The sequence below is a fragment of the Camarhynchus parvulus genome, chromosome 7 (genome assembly GCF_901933205.1).
Source record: "Camarhynchus parvulus chromosome 7, STF_HiC, whole genome shotgun sequence".
In the NCBI taxonomy this organism is placed as follows: Eukaryota; Metazoa; Chordata; class Aves; order Passeriformes; family Thraupidae; genus Camarhynchus; species Camarhynchus parvulus.
In genome coordinates, this window is record NC_044577.1 from 21,823,213 (window position 1) to 21,845,436 (window position 22,224).

A 22,224-nucleotide genomic window follows, 5' to 3' on the forward strand; every position below is an offset into this window, starting at 1 on the left:
GCTTCCCACAGACTGGATCAGGAGTGTCTTCATACATTTAAGACCATGTGATGAACTCAAAGTATAGAGGAAATTTAAAAATATTTAAAACAAATCGGTGAATATTTTGCAATATATGTGTGATCCCTACTCATGCTCCATCATCTTCAACTAAGCTCTGACTAAGGATGTAATTCAAAGCTTTTGCTCAACCTCAGAGAATTTCTCTCATCTCACTTTGTCTACCATAACCAGGTTAGTTAGTTTAGCTGAGGACAGCAGCAATCCCACAAAGATCTCCCTCCCTCTCTCCCTCCCTCCCTCTCTCCCTCCCTCTCTACATGACAGGTGTCAGAAGGAACTGAGCTGCCAACAAAAGCCACAGTGTCATGTTTTAGTCCATCTAAGCCAGCTGCTCCTCATCAGCAGCCACGCTCCTTCCTATTCCCTGGTGGCATTTGCCAGACATGTTTAAATAGGCCAGAACTATCATCAGAAAATGAAACATATGAAGCTTTTTTCTTTCCCCACCTGGCAGGGAATTAGATAAGAGCCAAGGCTAGCACACACGTGACATGGCAAGCAGCAGGCAGGAAGGTAGAGGGGGGCAGAGAATGACAGTTTTTGGGGAGCAGCTAAACCCTAGACTGAGTTAGCAACAATCAAGTCTCTGGGTCAGATTATAAGCAGAAGATGAGTTTCACATGTAATTGCATGTATTTCCTTTCACCTCTCACAAGGAACTCCTGGCCATCCACCTTGGATTCGCCTTTGGGTTTCTGCAGCAAGGAGATCCAGTGATGCATTTCCTCAGGAGTGTCGCTGTTGCAGTGAATCACGCGATTGGCCGTGATGATCACAAAAGAATTCGGTCTGCCAGAAAACAAAAGCATTAAAATCAGTCATAACCACATAAGTAACTCACAGCACACCCAGAGTCATGCTTTTTACCTTCCCATAAACAGAAAGACTTTCTGAATACAAACTACAGAGGAGTGCAGAAATACTTAAGATCATCTCTTCTTCAGTTGCTCTGTCAACTGATGAATGCAGAGACCAGCTAAATGAAATTAAATGTCTTTCAAAAGCTACTTCCAAAGACTAGAAAATATTAATTAGCTAATAAGCAGCTGTTAAATGTCCTTGGCTTATTAGCAAAGGACTCTGATTGGAGTGAACCAGTGCTTGCACCACTGGGCTGAGCTGGTACAGCCATTCTCCTCGTACTTATTAACACCAGTGATGCAATAGCAAACACTGATCTCAGTAGGATCAGCTGAAACATGTTTGAGATTGGTTTTACAAAGGATGGGCTGATCCTGACAAACAGAGGAAAAATTCTTGTGTTGCTCCTGGATGACTTTGTCCTCCTCCTGCAACTGCATCTTACCAAAAGAATATTCACAATTCTGTACAGAATTGATGCTTTACACGAAAATAGAAAAATAGAAGTATGACCAGTTCTAGGAGGATAGACTCATAAATCTTTGAAAGCAAAATCAGATTTCTATGAGAAAATAGAGAAATTGAAAAGTAGAATGCAAGTATGAAGCAAAAGGTGCAATCAAGCTCAGTTAGAAAAATATATAAATCTATGGAAGATCAAAATAAGCTGCATAAAAATGCTGGTTGAGAATAAGCATTCTCCTCAGAATTTGTTTAACATTGCTTCAAGCATTGATTTTCCAGAAAAGCATACATCAGCACACACAGAAACAAATTTTCACTGTTCAGCTATTTGTTCCTAGTTTTCACGGGTTCACAGATTAATTATGAGGAGTACAGGCTGAGAACTGCCTAAAATGTTTTCATCAATGAAATCTTAGTTCATTTCTGAAATGCATTTTCTAAACTACTAAAAACAAAGTCCTAACAACCTGTGTCAGAGCCCAGAGCTCTGTCCCCAGACTACAGAGATAAATAACTTAATAGCTAACATTTTACTTCAGCACTGTGGTGAGTATCTTTGCCCTGGCTGAACCTGTTAATATGTGGGAAATAATTAAATGTTAACATAAAGGGATATGAAATGTCCCATCATCTCTTCTCTGAAACTAACTAAAGGTCTGTGCTCTGTCGCATTGCAAAGATATCAAGACTAATACAATTTCTAAATTCATCCATTATTCTTCCACAATGCTGTTTCTTTCCCCTGAATCTACAAAATTAACTCAGAATTACTCTGTTGAAAAAATGGAAGCGCTGCTTTTGCTGAATGTATTTGTTCAGCGCTAGTGGTAGATAAAACTATAATTTTCTGACATTGAGATTATACTGTTTTCACTTTTAGGAGCTGAAGGAGAAACTTTGACTCGAAGACCATACATACATGGACTTCATGTCTATGAAGTGACATTGGTTGAAACAAGCTAAAGATTTCAGCTATGTTTATTTGTCTGGAGAACAGATGTATGAGTTTAAACAAATACAAATCCCAAAGGAAACCTGGACATACCCACAAAAATATTGTAGGGAGTTTCTGATTTAAGAGATGGTCAGATTGTTGTACCTACCTATCAGGATTGTCTGAGGCACAGACAGAGTCAATAAGCCCAACATCCAGGGTTCCCTGTAGAGTGAAGAAGACACAGATTGCATTTTAGATTACAGGTGTTCTGCCCTGTGAATAGGATTGGAATTGAAACCATTCATCTGAATTCCAATAGCTTGAGTAGAAATGAACACACGAGAAAGGCTCAAGTGAGTCATCACTGCTCCTTAAAAAGCAAAAGACATGCAAGGGGCTCCAAAGGACTGGAGGAAAAACAGTTACAAGTTTCCAGAGGGTATTATAGCTAAGGTCTGAAATAACCTTAGCTATTATCTCTGCACTGGCAAAATACATAAATACACCGTTTCTCCCAACTGCTATCTTCTGTCTGGAATAACTGTGACCCAGACTAGTCCCATCCAAAGACATTTTATCTGTGTGAGGCAGCCTCCCTCTTCTCCATCAACTGAAAAGAGCTATCTGTGATCAAGCTGAGCAACCCACAACAAGCACCATGATGTTCCCCACTGCTTACCCTCTTTGCTACCAGCTTTGCTGTTTCTTTATAATCACCAATGTCCAAGTTTCTTACACTGCTTAAGAAGTTCAGCACTGCATGTGCTGAAAAAACATGCACAAACAGTTAAACACAGAGGGCTCCAAGCATGCCCACAGGCTGGTTGCACAGTAACTCACCACAGCATTCTTTGGATTGGCCTGCTCATCCTGCATTTCCCTCAGCTGCTGTGCTGTAGCGCTGTGCACTCGGCTCAGAACATTAAACCAACCGCTGCCAACCAAAACAGAATCACAGTTAAACTTTCAGCAGTGAAACTGGCTCGAGAACACGATCAAGGAACCTGGAAAGATTTCAGTGGGAAAATTTCTTCATTCACAATTTCCTGAATACTATGTCAAAATATCTCTTGGGCTGATCATACCAGATTCCAATGTCTTCCTTCCTCCTTATTTATCCATGAAAATTCTGTGCACGTTCTTCAACCCACTGACAGCTGCTCCTGCAAAATCCAGTTTTCCACTTGTTATTCAAGGAACTCTTAAGTAGGCAGTGGCTTTACAGGGAGCCCATGTCAGCAGACTGAGAAGAGCATACAGCACTTGTAAAAACAGGGTTAGCTGGGAATCTTCCTGGCCTAGAGTCCTAGAGATGCCTGGGAGCCTTCTTGATTAGTCTCTCTCTGATCTGCTAATAAACTTGAAAGTCACGTGGCTGGCAATTAATCATGGGTTTGTTTATAAGTGAATTGGGAGTGAAGTTTTTTGTCTGCGAAAGGGCTTCTCTTATAGACATATCTGGAGGGTAATCACTGCTGCAGAAAAAGCAGATTCTTATCTGCAGCTTCCAGTGAGATCAGCAAACATCCATACTTCATGGAGGACTCTCAAACTGGATACTCTGGGACATCTGCTAATCTGCCCTTTGCGACTGTGAGTGCAGGTGCTTTCTTCTCCCTCAGAAGAGAGACTGACAGGGCATAGGCAGAGGCCACATTTGGTTTACATTCATTCTAACAATTCTGCAGTATTATCTTAGGGCATGCCTACTGCAGCTGTGGAAGTTCTGGGTTAAGTTACTGTTCCTTCCACCACTGCTCCCAACATTTGCCCTTTCTTGTCCATGTGGCTGTTCTTCTGTCTATTTCTGTTAAATTTCATCCAAACACCTTGCCCTTTTCTCTCCTACACCAAAATAATAATAATAAACCCTAAATAACTTCACAGAACCAGTAGATCAGAGAAACAGCTACACTGTCAGGGCTGAGAGAGCAAAAGCCTTGGTAAAAGTGGGAAGACATGAGTGGCTGGGGACAGTAACCTCTTAACTTGCCTTTGCATAGCCAGGACAGGTTGTCCAACCTGCCCTTAAACAACTGATTCCCACTGTCTGGCCAGGATGCCAAGAAGGAAGGACATGAGTCACTTGTTTGCTTTGCACTTGGAAGATTTTATCGGATGACACTACAGACTCTGATAAGCTGCAGCCTTTTTCTGTCTCCTGGATAAAACCCAGCTGCTCTCGCAATCATTTACAGACAACATGAATAGACTTTTTGTTTGATTCAAGATTCCATTAAATAAATAAATCAGCTATTAGATGTTCCAGTTTATATTAAGGTTTGTGTGTCTGCTGAAGTAACCCTTGAATTCCACATGCTCACAGCCACATGAGATGCTGGCAGTCCTGTGACTGCCAGACTGAACCACAACCTTGGTAGCTGTAACATCAAGTCCCCAAAGTAGGTGTGATGCATCCCAGGAAGCACGAAATGACACTCTGGAAAAAATCCCCCCTTTTCTCCAGTAAAAGAGAATTGATTATGTTTCTAAAACTCTCCCATGAGTAGCTGGGTCAGGCCTGCACTGAATGAATAAACCTAACAAAACTCCCTGCTGTACCTGGCATCTTCTGGTGACTCTGCAACAATGTGGTAAACTCGGTCTTCTGTCACAATGTCCAAGGCATTCTCCTTTTCATGAATATCCACAATCTCTCTGTAACACAAGAAAGCACAAGAGCCAAAGCTAAAAACCTTTCACAGGCCTGAATTCCATATGGTCGATTCTTTCACATTATACCCTTCACCACACAGAAGGGAAAGCACTTGGTTCAGATGGCTTGTAATTCTGACAGAAATACAAAATTCCACCAATACACATCAAAATGTTTAAAAATATCTGTACAGTTAAAAACCAAAGCTTAAGGCATTATATAGATTTCCAAGACATCAACAGACTAAATGGAAAAAGAGATGACAGGGAGGCTGATATAGAGATCTGCTTACCAAGTCAGGTGTGCCATTCTTTTTGGCACTTTACAGATCTGCATAATGCTAATAGGTGACCAATCTGTCCTTTCTTACAGCGGGAGCTGAGGAATTGACTATGGCAGCAGAAAGAGCATTCAGGACTCAGGAAAAGGCACAGTACATGCTGCCAAATTCAAATCCCGCTGTGAGCTTCATAATACCTCTGTGAAATGCCTGGAGAAGCCAGAAAACAGATGGAGTCTGGGTAGGAGAGAATGCATGGGCTATGTACTTAATTAGCCCCTCCTGGTCTGGCTCCATCCATGGCTTGGAAAGAGCTGCTGCTGGATTACGAAAGGCAAGACTGGGAAAAGAACTATCAAGTAATCACAGACTCCCTCCAGAGTAAAACTAGATGCTGTAATTGCCTTTTCCTTCCTTTGTTTCTGATTCTCCAAGCACCATGGGAGATACACAGGCCAATGAACAGCAGCACTGGACCCTTCATCACTGATTTAGAGAGTGAATACTAGGCATCAAAGGGATTTCTTTTTGCACTCACCTTGCCCTTCTGATATCAATAGTCCCCTTCAGCTTCTCCTCACTATCATTCTCAAAGTACATCAGCTTGGACTCCCGAAGCACAAACCAGCGGCGTTTCCAGTTGCGGCGTGACAGGGTTGACATTCCTCCGCCTTTTTTGTAGAGCCAGCCTGACTTGAGGGCCTCCTGCTTGGTGCGGAACCACATGAAGGCCTCGTTCTTCAGGACACACCAGCGCCGCCGCCACGGGTTCATGAGACCTCCTGCAAAAGAGAGGCAGCAAAACTTCAGCAGACACACAACAGGGGCCATGCTTCCACTCTGAGCCCGCCCCCAGGCAGGAATAGTTGCCACTTCAGTTTCTACATCAAAAAAAAGGAACTGAAGGAGCGAAACAAAGTTGTGCCTAACTTCAAAAAACAGAACAAAACTAGTGAGACAAAAGCAAAATATAGAAATATACGCACTACTCAAGTATTTTTGTTCTGAGTTCAGTTTCGTAGCTGAGAATGAATCATTTAAGCCCATACCAAGCAGGGACAATGAAGTCTCAGTGGCAAAGATATCTCTGACATCCAGCTCTCTCTTTATTTGTATTTTTTAAATAAAAGAAGAAGAATAAAAAAGGAAGAATAAACTGAGAACTAAGAGCAAATAAAGATGATGACTCTGGACAAACAGAAGAGGAAAGCAGCTTTCCTGGATCCCATCCATCCATGGTTTTGGCAAAATCCACTTACCTTTCATGTAGAGGTAACTGTGAAAATAGGGCGGACCTGAACCATTGAAGATAGTGATTCGTCCATTACAAAACTCTTCATCTGTATCAATGTAAACATCCACTTCTTCCTCACTCTCCAGAAACTAAAGAAAAAAGAAGAGATATAGGCTAACTTGGCTTCTCCTGGTCACAGGAGGACAGGAGAGTTAACAGGATTAGAGAAGTCACATGATCAGAAGGTGCAAAACTACACATAGTCCCTTTGCAAAAAACGCACTACATTAAAAGCAGAGGCTTGACAGCTTACCCATTAATGCCTAAAGCAAAAGCATGGAATTTTCATACCTGAAAGGAGAGCAGTGGACATGCCTAGAAAGCTCCAGCTCCCTGCAGTAACAAAACTCCCTGTTTCAAGGCACAACCCACCTTGCATAATCTAGTTTGATGGGATTAAGAGAGAATTTTTCATCTTGGAGAAGTTTTCTGATTTTTCTGGCAGGAAGGCCACAATGCCAGACAAGATGGAACAGTGATTTAACCCCAGCAATGAAATTACTTGCTTTGGGTTAAGAAAAAAAGCCTAGTCCAGGATAACTGAACCCTAAAAACATCAATCTAAATTACTGAAATAATAGTACTGAATTTACTCATCTCTGTTCTCCAACTAGATAAAGGCCCTCAGCCATAAGAAAGTATTTTGCACACAAAATAATTTCCTTTACCTTAAATTCAATTTCCTTTGATTTGCTTTATTAATTTAATACTAATGAAGGCAGTTCCTTAGACCTTTTCCTTCCTCAAACACATGTTGCTTCTTTTGACTTCCCTTCTGTCTTCTCTCTGTGACCCTCTTTTGTCTCATCCCTGGCCCACTCATTCACTCCCTCCCTTGGCATTAAGTTTCAAAGACCAGGTAGTCTTGGAACAGCAGCTACTGATGGGATCTTGACTCAGCTGTGGTTATCACTTCCTGTGGCTCACACTATGACAAAGTAACAACTGTTTTTTTCATTAGTCTTACTCACCAATGAGCCCAGTAAAACCCTTCACTTCTATTTGCACTTTAATGGTAGAAACCAGTCTAAGCTGTGACAGAATGATTCATGATTTGAAGATTATCTGACAGTGATCTGTGAGTACCTGCCCACAGAGAAGGTACCTTTACTCAAGCAGATCACATAAAAAATTCAGATGGCTGGCAGCTGATATTAGGGAAATGCAAACAAGACAACCATGCAACTTTTTTAAGAAAGGTCACAATCTGTCATTGAAAAAACATACTGAAGGAAGTAAATTGAGTTCCTAAAAAAAAAGATATTTTGTAGGTCAAGTGTCTCTTCTCAGGGATATAATTTATTAGAAGTATTTTTGTGGCTGTCATTGGCTTCACACCTGAACTCGTCACAATCTTATGAGGGCTTTGATATCCTGTCCTGTAAGGGGATTTATCACTGCATTATTAAGCAGTTGGCCTGAGAGCACTCAGGAGGTCCAGACCCAGTGTGGGATCTCAGCTGAGGTGCTGAAGTGTGAGGCCAACAGCCCAGCTTTACCACCCTGTCACTGTCCCTGCAGCAGGAATGAAAAGGTTCAGTGATCCTGGCGGTGTGCACTGGGACGCAGCCCAACCAGCACAGTAATTTCTTCCAGCTTTAGAATAGCTTAACTTGTACAGGGCAGCTGAAAATAAACCCTTGACTCTGAACAGACTTAGAACAAGAGAAGTTTTAGTGATGGAGACAAATCAAACCCCAGCCTTTCCCATCTCCTCTTCTCATTGCACACTGGAACCTTAGGTCCTTTCTGTGAAATCTCTCTAAGGTAGAATATACACCTACAAAATACCAGTTGTTTGCTTTCCTTCCTCCTAAAGGGTGTTACAGTAATATATGGCAATGAAAACAATCTAAAATAGGTACACACGTACTAGCTTGTGTGCCAGCAGACACCAGACAATCATAAGCCCTCTGGCCTTCAGCCTATCTAAGACTCTTCCCTTTTTTTCAAGCTGATTATTGATATAAGAGAGAGTTACATATCAGTAACTATACCCAGAGTGAGCAGGCATACAGTAAGAAAACAAAGATATCTTTGTATTAAACATCAATAAAGTCACACTCATGTCCAGAAGGGTGAAGGGAGAGATTCTCACCGAGTCCAGGCTGCCACGGTTGGAGTCCAGGCTGGTACCATGGGAGTGTCTCAGACCCTCCTCATCATTCAGAGGCTCAGCTGAGGCGTTACCTCCATCTCCATAGCCATCAAACTCCTCATGGTCATAGTCAGACTCCACATCAGGGGGGGAGGTGTAAATGGGCTCTCCTGCCTCTCCACTGTTACTCCTCTGTGTATCAGAGACACTGCTGTAAACGCTTTCTGCCGGGTCAGACAGGGTTCTCTGCTCCTTGGGGCTAGTGGTTCTTTCCACAGACAGCCCTGGAGCAGGGGCAACCTCTCCCACTTCCCTCTGGAGAAGCAAAAGGCTTGTGTTTGCAACTTCCTTCGAGTAGTTACCACTATTTCTCGTGCCACGCTGATTTGAGACCACCAAACTGGAAGTTGGGCGTCCTTCATCATCGGCATGAAAACCCTCATCCACCTCTTCTTCAGCCAGTGGTGCCACCAGGCTGCAGTCAATGTTGAGTGTCCCCTCACTAGAAAGTGAGCGCTCTAAATTCTGCACACTTTCATCCAGATTGCCAAAATCCAGCAGCTCCAAGAATTCCTGGGCAACCCTTGATGCCTCTTTTTCCAACCTCTGTATCTCTTCTTCTCGCTGCCGACAGATTTCATTCCTGGTATCTTCAGAGACGACAGACATGTGATCCTCTTTCTGTTGCTGCAACTTTTCAATCTCCTTCTCCAGTCTCAAGATCTCCTCCATCTGACGTCTCTCTTCTTCTTGCAGGGGAATATCCACCTCCTCAGTGTTTACTGTTTCCACCTTAAAGAATTTAGAACCGTGTTAAAGCACTTTCTTCAACCTGTTCCTTGCCTGGACTTTCATTCTTCCTATCTCCTGTGCTTGCCTTGTATTTACCATCTGCAGAAAGATGACTCCAAGCATCCTGCAATCACTCATGGTGTAAAAGCTAAAGGTAGAACTACTGGATCATCAGGTACCTCCTTTTTCCCAGCAATCTACCTCCATTATGAATCATACAAAGAAGCTCGCTGGGTTCAGTGAATTTTTAGAAAAACCTCTCTATCTGTTGGTCACTGTACACTGCAATTTGAATAAAAGCAGCCTGAAAATCCATTCTCTCTTTTTGAACTCACACCCATATAGGAGAAAGCAACTATATATGAATACATATATGCATAGACTACTTAAGAGCTGAAGATTTCCCAGAAATACATTAAGAGGCCTGGAAATTTCACTGTTTCCTGAAATGAGGATCTGACCATCAGAATCTGGGGCTGGAAGGGATATTTACATGAAGCAGGATTGTATCAACTCCAACCACAGCCAAACAAAACTATATCCAGAATTTCTCTGCATTCTTTACATCACTAGATGGCTGATGGCTGACTGCTGAAGACTCTGTCTTACTCTGTATTTTCCACACTGAAGTAACAGGAAATTTCTATCAGATACATGATAATTGGAAGATGGAAGATACTGGTAACTTTCACTGATGGTTTGGATAAAGCCACCCTCCCCTCCACAGAGAATGCTGAAAACATACACGAAGAGAATAGATATACACATGAGAGAAAGTAAAAATAAATTCCAATAGGATTTCTTGTACTTCCTGGTAGAATTTATGACAATGCAGTCAATATATTCACTCATTTAAGCCTTAATCCTTGTTTTCTTTATTTACCTAGTTGCTGGTTCTCTACTTGACTCTTACTTGTGGATGAATGCATTTCTATGCTTCCAACCTCTCCTGAACAAAGATGGCCTGAAACTGGGGAACAAGTGGTATGGGAAAAAAACCAGTGAAATACACAGCCATTTTCACACACCTCAGGGTAGGTGGTATGTCAAGTACCAACAATTAGATCAGTTACAAGGGGTTTATTTTAGCCAAGGCAGCAGTTGGCGGCACTCTTATTTCGGCTGTTACAGGCAACAATCCAGCAAAACAGACTGTGTCACAGTGTAGCACATCACAAGGTTATCTAACAAGCTCAAGCAGTAGAGATAAAAATAGGATGCTTCATGTTCAATATGGAAATTTTCAAATAGAACCAGTGCAGGCTCATACAAGAGCCTTGAAAAAAGCCCTACCTTGTTAACTCTGTGCACCTCTGCCTACAGGTTTTGAGTGAACAAAGCCCATTTTTAAAATAGTGTTGCCACAATACTGATGCTGCCACAACAGTATCAGTATCCAGGCAAAGAAGAGGCAATGAAGGACTCTTCACAGATATTGACAAGAAACCATGTGAAAAGAACAACTTTTAAACTTACCTCGGCCACCTGCAATAGCGCATTCAGTTGCTCCTTTTCTCTGTTAAAAAACAAAACATAACAGTCAGAGACAGACTTAGTTCTCCTGCATGAGGTTTTCAGAATTACACAGACACATCATCCCTCCATGGATAAGGTTAAAATGAGGTACTTGCTGTAAGACTGATTTAAAAGCTTTTGCAATTTAGTAAAAATCCAATTCTCTGTGGCTGGCATGACCTTTGTGGATATAACAGATTTTCCCCATGCACTTAACTTTCAGATCAATTAGGAAATTAGATTAGTTGGAACACACCAGGAAGGACATTGGAAACAGTGACAGAAAGACAAATCAGACTCATGATAAATGTAAACAGAATCTTCTGAAGTACAATAAATCTGTGAATATGGAGGTTGTGTAACTGACAGATATCAGCAAACTGTTCTTTTTTTAAAAATACAATTATTGCAATACCAGCACTGAATTTGTGTTTTGTTTTGCTTTCACTGTATTAAAGCCCCAACTCACATAACTTCTCAGTGGCATGCAAAATCCAGTTTATTAGTGAAGACTGTAAGAGTCAGAGTTTGTTAGTAAACATGAGCAGAGGAAAAAAACTATCCCACGGTGTCGCAGTTCTACCCAGTTCAAAAAGGTTACACTCCAAAGCAAAGCTATCACTATGGCCAGTTTCTCCAGAGCAAGTATGCTACAAACAACTGAACCAGCAGACAGACAAATGCCAGGGTCATGCTTAGGGAGCAGGAATAAGATGCTGCTGGATGGAAGAAAGTGACCGCTGCCCGTGGTGACTTTCAAACCTATAATTCAACCCCAGGGAGAAGAGGAGGGCAATGATATTTTTTTCCCAGGCCTTGCAGATTTTCCCAGACATATTCTAAACTGCAGCTCTAAGTCACAAAGTCCTTAAAGCTCTCACTCTTGTGCTCACACTCTCAAAAAAAAAATTCCAGGAAATATTTGTAAATGAAAGCTGACATAAGTGAGATCCAGATGGTTCCAACTCTACTGAAAGATCTCTAGCAGTCATCATGAGTAAAACAACAGCCTTAAATGATAAGAGAGCTCAAAAGCACAACCATTTTAAAACACATTAGGAGTGCCACCTATAATCTACATTCTAACTCCTGCAACTGTTGCTCACAGTTTTTAAATCTTTGGTATTTCTTCCCGCTTTCTAGTCATCATCAACTGATCTACACTCCTCCTGAAATGTGATACCCAAAACTCAGGACAGTACTCCAACTGAAGGGTACTGAAGCATCACCCCATCCTACAGAAACAATTCTGTTTATAGACAGCATTTGCTTGCTCCTCTCACACAGCATGACACTGGTGACACACTCAACTTAGCCTCCAGACCTTCCTCCTGCCATTGAAGTAAGCATTCCTCCTCCGCTCCCTGTGCATTTGATTATTCCTGACTGTAAATCTGCATGTGTCTGTACCAAAAGTTATCCTGTTTTTCAGATCCTTTAACTTGCCAAAATTATCTGAACTGTAATCCTAGGCTATTTGCCTACAGCCCCTCAGCAGATGGTTTTATCTACAAATTTAATAAGGATATTCATATTTCCTTATCCAAGTTCTTATGAAAACATTGCACAAGTACCATATCCAGCACAGATCATGGAAAAATCCCATTCAAGAGTTCTCTTTTATTTAACAAAAAGCTACTATTGTTTATAATTAAATGCAGTAAAAACACAAATCCTAATCTTGCTTCACGTACTTTTCCCCAAAGCAAATTTCTTCAAGCATCTTAGAGTATTGTCATAACATATCAAAGCTCTTACCTAGCTTTTATCTACCCAAAATCAAGTTACCAATCCTCCATGGCTTTTCCCTGTCCACAAGACATGCCATAAGACACCACAGAAGGAAACAGGTAACTCTAATGATGTTTGTTCTTCAGAAATCCACATTGGCTTAATTCCTTTATCAAGCGTTTACAACTGTTTGGTCATGTGTTTCAGTATCTTCCTGAAACTGAGGTCAGGCTGACTGGTCCACAATTCCCTTATTCTTCCTTTTCCCATTTTAAAAGGGGGTCAAAATTGTTTGGTGTTTTCCATTTTTATGGAAAAATTACTGTCCACATTACTATCCACTAACAAGAACAAAGAGAATAGCTATTGTTTTAAACTGCTTTAGCTAGTTCTTGAAGTATCCAAACATTACTTTCACCAAATCCCCATACCTGCTTTATAATTTGTAATTTGATTTATCTGAGCATTTTCTAACCTTTTATTTGCATGACATGTTCTGCATTCTTGTACATCCTTCCTAATCGTATTTAATATCCAACAGTTAAGCTTTTGGGGAAGATAAAAATAGCATCGAATACCTCATTTTTCTCAACATTATTATTTTTCTTCCTGTTGAGTGTTAGACCAAATTGTTCCATGTCTCCCCTCTGCTAAAAGTGTATGTACTTCTGGTTCACTACAGCTCAAATCATGCCTAGGTCCTTCTGACTTTGTCTCTACATTTGTGTTGTTTTTTGCTTGTTCTCAGTGGACTTCCACCTCATATTTTAGGTCAAATGGATGTTCAGAAGTTAGACATGTTGGTCTGCTAGTACCGTCCTGGCTACTCACTCAGGTGCCATTTAACATTAATTAGAAAATGAAAATAAAATGAGGTTGCCTGACTCCTAGAAACATTGACATTTCTCTGCCATGATGCTGGGTTGAACACATCTCTCCTGCTCTGGAAACTGAAGGGCAAAACCACTTTGTAGCCAATAAACTAGACAGGTCCTTCCTTTTATTATAGAATCAAATGATGAGTTGGAAGGGACACACCAGGATCAATGAGTCCAACTCCTGGTCCTGTGCAGGACACCCCAAGAGTCACACCATGGGCCCGAGAGCATTGTCCAAATGCTTCGTGAACTCTGTCAGGCTTGGTGCTGTGGCCAATTCTTTGGGGAGTCTGAACTGACAAACCTCTGGGTGAAAAACCTCTTCCTGGTATCAAACCCGTATCTTCCCTAACTCAGCTTCCTGCCATTTCCTCGAGTCCTGTCACTGGGCATGAGAGTCAAGAGATCAGGGCCTACTCCTCCTCTTCCCCTCATGAGGATGCTGAAGACCACAATGAGGTCTTCCCTCAGCCTCCTCAAGTGACCTCAGCCACAACTCATATGGCTTCCCCTCCAGACATTCACCATCCTCACTGTCCTGCTTTGGACACTCTCTTGTTTAATGTTTTTTATATTCTGGTGCCCAAAACTGCACACAGGACTCAAGGTGAGTGCTTCTAACCTTAGAATTTTCTGATGCTTGCCACACAGTCTGATGAGATCCCCCTTTGGGAAAGTACGTAACAAACCCTAGGAGAACTACTTCTGAAAAGCAAACTACCACACAATTACATGTGGAAATTTATATCATAATAAACCCAGCAGAGTCCAGCAAGTGCAGCAAGCAGCAGTGCTGACCCCACACACAGCAGCACTTCCCATTTGCCACAAGAACTGCTGGGTAAGTTCCTTCATGCCTATGGGGGATTCCTGTCATCCTTCCCCTTTGTCTCCCAACAGCATGGTCACCTGCAAAGGCTGTCATCTTGAGGGAGAGGCTCTGATGCCATTTTCCCTTTGGCTCCCTATGCACCATGGCCTGTGGCGGGTGCCATCTTGGAAAGGGGGATTTCCACCATTTTGGGTTTCAGTTTGTTCTCAGGGAGTTTGTGAGATTCAGCGATTTTGTATATAGTGATTATTTACTGTTGGTTTTTGCCTGTTGCAGCTTCACTTGTTAGTAAACTTATTTTTTCGCTTATAGCTACTTGTATTCATTCTTTATTGGTGGTAAGGGACTGGTTAAAACAAAGGGGGAGAACCCATTCTAGAATGCTCCCGTTTAAATTGCCTAAACCCAAGACAGAACGCAAGATACCATCTTGTACCTTTCCTTCACCTCTTCCTCTTCCTGTTTCCTCCTACGCTCCTCCTCTTCTTGCCATTGTCTTTCCTCTTCCTCTCTTCTGATCTGCTCTTCCTCCTCCTGCCTCCTTCTCTCCTCGGCTTCCTGCCGGCGCCGCAGCTCCTGCTGCAGCAGGTGCTGGTAGAGGCTGCGCGCCAGGCGGCCACGCCAGTGCTTCTGCAGGGTCACCGCAGAGGCCTTCAGGCGCTGCAGGCTCTTCTTCCAGAAGTACGCTCGGTAGTTCTTTTGGATTATTACAACACTGGATAGCACCTTCTGATACTTCTTCCTGAAAACAGAACCACACACTTAATGCATCACTAAGTCACACGTGCTCTGCACTCCTCATGCCCTTGCACACTGACCACATCCACAGAAAAGTCATCTTCGAAAAACACATGTCAGAAGTGACATGATTCCTGTTCCCCTCCTGCCACTCACTACCTGTAAATCATATTCACCTCACTGTTCTCCCTCCTAATCTACCAAGTTTGTTTCAATGGGCACCTACTTTTGTGAAGACTCTCACACGATGAGAGGATCTTCCCTTTCCATTTGGCCATGGAAAGGGAAGGTCCTCTGGCCAAAAACTCCTTGCATTGCACATAAACACATTCACTCTGCAGTGGGCATAATCATTCAGTATGGACTTATTATAATAGAAATATACAAATGCTCTTACTATATGAGAACAAATATTGGTCCATCTCTTAAGTGGCCAAAAGCAAATTACTCCAGGAAATGCAAAAACAGTGCAAAAACAGATTTGGTGACATTAATGTCACATTGTCTGGGAGAAAACACACTGATACTACAATATTGATGGCTGAATCAAACATTGTAACAAGTTCACACAAACAAATGTATTGCACAACATTTTGCCTAAACAAGAATCACAGAATATCTTGAGTTGCAAGAGACCCACAAGGATCATCAATGACATCAAAATCAACTCTACAGCACTTTTAAGAACATGATAGGGCCCCAAAACACAACAATCATCATTCAGTACTTCTGTAGTCTAGTCATGTTGTAGAAAAGCCAGGTTTTGCCTCTGCATTAAAGACTACCTTTATCAAGGACATGAAAAAAGTTCCTGGTAGAAGTTTGTACATGATACATAAACTGGGCAAATAACAGAAGTTAGCATTACACAGTAATCTGGATCAATTTGTAAACTAGATTCAAGCAAACATTAAACAATCCAAAAGAGCCAATCATAAGGTTCTGTATTGAAGAATCAAAGGCCAAACACAACTGATGTGGGACTATGCTGGGAAGCAGCAAGTCAGAACTGGATTTTTGGGCCCCAGATCATCACACAAAGGCAAGCTCCCACCACAATGCTACAGAAAAAATACTACTGGGATTCTTATTCTTGTAAGCAGAAATACTGTTGTATAGAATACTGCTTTTATTCTGTGCTCTGTGCTAGCACCCCCATTTCAAGAACCATGTTAGACCCTCAAGTGATTTCTGAGGAAGCAGGACTGGAACCAGAAATTCAGGCTTACAGAATGAGAGCAATTGCTCCATGCAGGACATTAAGAAATAGAAAAGCCTAAGGAAAGGCTTTACCCCAGTTAAAGTATCCACATTTCTATTTTTCCAACAGAGGCCATAAGATTTAATAAACCTGAAGCTGACATCTATTAAGGCTGAAAATAAGCAGACAATTTTTAAAGTAATTTAATATATTTAGATGCCTTAGTATCTTGCACTGGGGAAACAACCATTGGTACTAGTCAAATCAAAAACTTCTTTAATCCAAACCAGAATGCACAGAGAGAAAAATTCTATGGGGCTGTTACACAGGATCCTGGGCCAGCAAGCTACAGTAATCCTTGAGGTCATACAGTCTTAGAAAGCACACTGGAAATAGCATGATATTCTCACATAAACTTCCACAGACCTTCTGCAACACCCTGAGGAAAAGACACACCTTAAAATTCCTCTCCTGCAAGGAAATTCCCTTCAAATGGCAACAGGGACCTATGCTGACATCTTGCCACCTCCCTGCACATCAGATACATCAGCCCGGTCAAGAAAATCAGGAGGGATGCTAATAGATGTAGTGTGCAGAGGTCATGCTCTTTTCCATAAGTATTAAGTCAAAAGGAGGAAGCACAGAGAAAAGAAAAGGAAAAGCAAGAGGCGATAAGCAGTAGGAGGTTTTAGGTTAATTACTCCTGGGCTGCAGTCCCCTCATCCCCGCTCCTTCTGTCCACCCTGTGTCCTGCACATGGGGTGTGAACAGCTGCACATGCACTCTCTGCCAAGGCAGACTAAATGCATCAAAAAGGGTACTCTGACTTTTACAAAATGCATCTGCCAGAAACTCTCTCAAGTGCAACATGTGCCAAGCCCTGCCCAGCTCCAGGCCAGCTCTGCCTGCTAATCTGCCAGGCTGAAGTGCCCCCTCATTCCTCATGACCACAGCCAAGCTTGCAGACGCCCTTCAGCTGGAATTGCTGCTCACAGGCTGCAAATCTCATTCCCCTTGTTCAAGCTTCCACTCACCCTTCTGCACTAGCCAAAGAAGTTCAACCTGCAGACCAAGCAAAGGCGCTGGGGGACCTCCTGACCATGCAGCACACCAAAGAAGGCAGGCTGACTGCAAGACTCCAATGCTGTCTTTGAAATTTACCTTATTATTTTGTCAATGAGGTATAGTTAGCAGTTATGCCTCCAAGGACTAGAGATCACAGGGTTATGGAGCAATTTGCTACTGCCTTCTTCCCATGACGAACAGTCCTGAAGAAACCAGGGGCACAGCCAAATTCATACATGGATCCTGCACTAGGTGGTTTTTAGCTGGTGAAGCTGTTACCTGCATCTCAGAGCTCCACAGATTAGCTACATAAGAATGGGATCATTTCAATGGGCTTGATTTTCTTGTCTCACATTTTAGTGATCAGAGATACCAGGCTGCATAGGCTGCAGGGAATGAGAGCAAAGAAAATCTGGTTCTCCAGGCTCACAGAACAAGTTCACAAAGAGGGAGAAACCAGTAAAATCCCTCCTTTGCCAGTCTACTTTGCATGAGACCAAATGAATTTAAATACACTTATACTTGCAAAACTAACAGAAATGGTATCAAGCTTAAGGCAGCACATAGTGGTATTCCTGCCCAACTCTGCACAAACCATTCAGCACTTGCCCAGATGAACTGCTGCCTGCTGGACTTTTTTCAATCCAGGTGCAGTGCAACTGGAAACTCTCTTCACAGAAAGTTCTACAGACCCCCTTTCCAGCTCTTCTTAACTCCCGGCTCTCCTCCCCTGTGAAGTCAGTTACCTCCAGCTGCTTGTGAAGATTTACACTCTGGCTGCAGAAGCACAGCTTGTCCTTAAGGATGAGACTCATAACAGCAACATGTGGGATGAGGAATTCAGAAGTGTGGAGGCTGAAGGACCACAAGATTTCTAACCAAGAGGAACGCTGCTGCCACACAGTCTCCATCACAGCCCTGCAGGACAGCAGCTTCCTCACCAGGATCTCAGAAAAGCAGTAATCCAGTACACCTGCAGTGGTGTTTCCAGCAAATCAATTTTCCTGTGCTAATCCCTACCCCTCTCTCCAAATGCTAGACAAAAAGTAAAAGAGAGAAGAGGCCCTGACATAAAGAACTTGCAATCTCATGTACAAACAATAGAGCGAGCTCATTTGTCTTCCTAGAGGGAAATAAATAAATGAATAAAAAGCCCCAGAGACCAAATGTGTATTTTGCTGATATTCCACACTGGCAAGGCAGGGTACAGCCCTTGCACACATTTCCCAATGAAAAATGAGCTACCTGGTGTAACTGGAGCTCTAAGAAGAGTGCCTGCTGAAACAGGTCTGCTGGCCAGGGATTTCACCTCCTCACAACCCTGACTGACAGGTGTCTGGAGCAAAGACCAGCCAGAAAAGAGCATCTTACTGGGATTAAGTGTGCATACCACAGCCATTAAGGAGTCAGCTGTTGCACTGACTTCGAGGGCAGAGGAGGGGCCGTTTGTCTGCAGTTGGTTCTCCCAAACCTTCTCTGGTCAGGTGCAAAAGGGAGAGGCAAGAGGAGATTACTGTTGCAGAGCTGGCCAAAAACCAATTCTGAACAGTTAATTAAAATGAGAGGGAGATCACAAGGCAAACAGGCAGGGCGAGGAAAGAGGGTGAGCAAAGGCAGAACTGCAAGTGAGGAAGAAGCAATTGGCAGGGGGAGCAGAAAACAGAGCTGACAGGCACAAGGGAAAGGAGTGGACCCAAAGCGTAGGTGGGGCCCAGCCAGGAGAGCCCTGAAGGCAAGGAAAAGGTGTCATCACAGGCAAGCAATGGGTACAAAAGTCCACGGGAAGCTTGCTGAGCAGCATTGAGGGAAGGTGCAAACGTGCACATAACTGAAAAAGAGGTGCCAAAGGTGCAGGAAGGTTTCAGCAGAGCTGATGCTGGCAGGGAGGGCAGATTCTGCAACTCTCCCTTAGACTACAGGAGGGGAAGACGGGACGGATGCTAGGGGACTAGAGAGCAAAGCAGGGTGTCGGAGCAACCCAGGCACGCAAGCACAGGGATGGTGGGGCAGCCCCCAGCACTGACCTTGCCATGTAGCCCAAGACGTGGGCTCGGATGACTATAGCTGCTTTCCTCAACTCCTCTTCCCGATCCTTCTCCAGCTTCTGCTCAAGAGCTTCCTTCAGGAAAACCTGACGCCACGGGGAGGAGTTTCAGTAAACACAAAGAGAGGAAAGAAGTCAGTCCCCGGGAGAGCCGGGCGGTTTCATCCCCGGGTGAGCGGGGCGGAGAGCGCTCCGTGCCCGGGCGGCTGCGCTGCCGCCGCCGCCGCCCCCGCGCTGCCCCGGGCGCCCGCACTCCGAGCGCCGGGAAAAGTTCTGCAGCGGCGGGAGCGCAACTCCGAGCCCAACCCCCGCCGCCCTCACTCTGTGGTCAAGACTTAAAAAGAGAGAGGGAGGGAGCAGAGGAAGGAGGGAAAGAGGAGGGAGGAGGAGAGCCCAAGTTTGCGCCTGTGATTAACTCTTTCCCAGCTGACAGCTTTCCCGGCGCGATCCGGTACCTCCCTGCAGCAGGCACTGGGACCTGCTTGGGTGATTAAATATTTTGCGAAGAAACTCCTCCGCGTTTCAAGGAAAGGGAGGAACTTTTCGATTTCTAGGCTCCAGGAAGTAACCTTTACAGGAATCTTAATGGAAGGCAGGCGGAAAGCCAAAAGCCCAGTCGAGGCACAAAGCTGCGCTTACTCTCAAGCCCACCGGTGCTGAAGCCCTCCACCGACCTCCAGACACTCTGGGCTAAGATGCTTCCGTGCTGAAGAGGTTCCACAGTGGAGTATGCACTAGGGGCAAATGAGCTCTGACCACAGAACTCTCCAACTACTACTGGTTGCACACCAGCGTTCAGTATTTTAATTCTCAAGCACCTTTCACCGCCTGTATTTACAACTTCTGCTCGGTGCTAAATACTTGTGAAGAATGCAGGTGCTACGTTAAAGACAAAAGAACTGAGATACAAGCAAGATAAGGCCATGTTTACAGGAATTGTGCTGACATGTCTAAGCAATGTTAAATCAGCTGGCTTGCATTAGGTTAGCACAGGATTCAGCAGAAATTCCTGAAATAAATGTGCTGCTTTTTGAGATGGATTGCAGCCTGCAGGGAGCTCCCCGGCACTGTGGGTACACTGCTAGCAATACCCAGACTAGAATAAGCTGGTAAGACATGTCCGTACAAGCTGCAGTCACAGCAGCAAGTGCCATATGGCCATGCTCGTGTGACCTGCTGCCTGGCATTGGATGAATCCCTGCCAGGGTAAGCAGCAGAACAGGCTACACTAGGGAAGTGCAGCCCCACTTGTTAAAGCACTGGCATGGACACAGGATGTGAGCTGATATTCATCAATCTGCAGAATTGAAAACCACATTAATCAGTAGAAACTCCTTACAAATGTATTTGATTCATGTGGTGTGCTGAGAGGACAAAGACTTGAACAGTCATTCAGTCCAATGCCCTGCACAAATTCCCCTCTTTCCCACTTATCTCCCCTCTATGTCCCTCTATACCTTCCCCTCCATCACTGCCTTTGGCCTCATCCCGTAAGGCTCTTCCTTCCCCCTGCAATTACCATTGTGTACTGACACCTGAGTTAGTACCCATAGCCAGTGGCTTTCCTGCACTTGAATTTCTCCTGGGGAGCAGCTTCCATTAAGAAATGAACTGTTTTGTAATGACTAAATAACCATGGGTAGCCTGAAAAGAAGCTTCATTATCAAGGTACTGCCAACCATGAAGCTGGCATCCTTCCCTGCAAGTTGTACATCCACTCCCTCTGTCAACTCAACAATCTTTTAAAGATTTCTTTGAGGCAAGGATTGCTCTTTCCATTACATTCCAGAACCAAGCAGCAGTCACCCATTTCAGGAATGCAACCAGCAAAACACTGTCTCGGTCCATTATCTTCATCAAATTGCAAAAATACTCAGGCCATCAGTATTTCCCTAGCAAGCACAGTCTTTGCTGAGCCAGGCCAGCTTGGGGTGGGAGAGGAACTTCAGGGCATGCAGAGATCCATGAGACCCTACCCTAATCCTACAGGATTACAGGATCTATGTATGCTGGAGTGAAGGGTTAATCTAAAAAGAACCCAGCAATATCTAGTTATAAACTTTTGGTATTTTGAAGGTTTGGAGGTTTTTTAGACTCCGCTAGATGACAAGGAAGAATAACATGCATTTCAAGTCCAGAAGTTTTTTTGATGCCTTGCGGAAATAAACTAGAAAGTGGCTGTTTCTTTGTCATTATTCATAGTCTTTTTCTGAAAACATGGGACTGTTTTCATTTGAGAAAAGAATGATTGAACAAAACATACAAGTTTACATCTATCACATTCTGCTGATACTAGACACTGGCCAGGTTTTAAACCACAGTGCATCACCACAGTGTTCCTCACATAACGTCAAAGCCTGCATGCACCATGAGTGGGACAGTGAACATGCTAAGGTGTCACAGAGATCAGCAGACACAAATGTAACTGCTTGGGTAGCCATGTGTACACAAGTGGGATCATATGATTCTTGGGGACAACACTGGGAAAGCAGGAAGTGGGTCACCGTGACCTGGATGCCAAACAGTGTACAGCAACCTCCTCCTTCAAGCAGGTCCTGCAAACCAGCAGGTTGAAATGTGGAAATTATTGCCTTTGAACAGCAAAGGTAACTGTGTTAAGCCACTGTAGGAAATCTGTGTTGTGGGTATGGGCAGGTATGGCAGAAGGCCCAGGTGCACTGAAGAAAGGGTCATATGGAAGCTGCTGCCACATCCCAGCACATCCCCAGTGAAGGCAAAGGCAAAGGCACCTTAACACAATCTCTTTCATCATC

At 43.5% G+C, this 22,224-nt stretch overlaps 1 protein-coding gene across 1 annotated transcript in view; it reads right to left on the reverse strand.

The window, feature by feature from the left end:
* Positions 1 to 22,224, reverse strand: part of LOC115905878 (unconventional myosin-X-like) — an 89,517-nt gene that overhangs the window by 14,212 nt on the left and 53,081 nt on the right. The window contains exons 22-31 of the mRNA XM_030952575.1: positions 19,431 to 19,537; positions 14,839 to 15,144; positions 10,923 to 10,962; positions 8,655 to 9,446; positions 6,522 to 6,645; positions 5,801 to 6,044; positions 4,889 to 4,984; positions 3,167 to 3,260; positions 2,493 to 2,548; positions 710 to 852 (exon numbers count right to left, since the gene is read on the reverse strand). Coding sequence (XP_030808435.1) covers positions 710 to 852; positions 2,493 to 2,548; positions 3,167 to 3,260; positions 4,889 to 4,984; positions 5,801 to 6,044; positions 6,522 to 6,645; positions 8,655 to 9,446; positions 10,923 to 10,962; positions 14,839 to 15,144; positions 19,431 to 19,537 — 2,002 coding nt within the window. The remainder of the gene's footprint in view (positions 1 to 709; positions 853 to 2,492; positions 2,549 to 3,166; positions 3,261 to 4,888; positions 4,985 to 5,800; positions 6,045 to 6,521; positions 6,646 to 8,654; positions 9,447 to 10,922; positions 10,963 to 14,838; positions 15,145 to 19,430; positions 19,538 to 22,224) is intronic.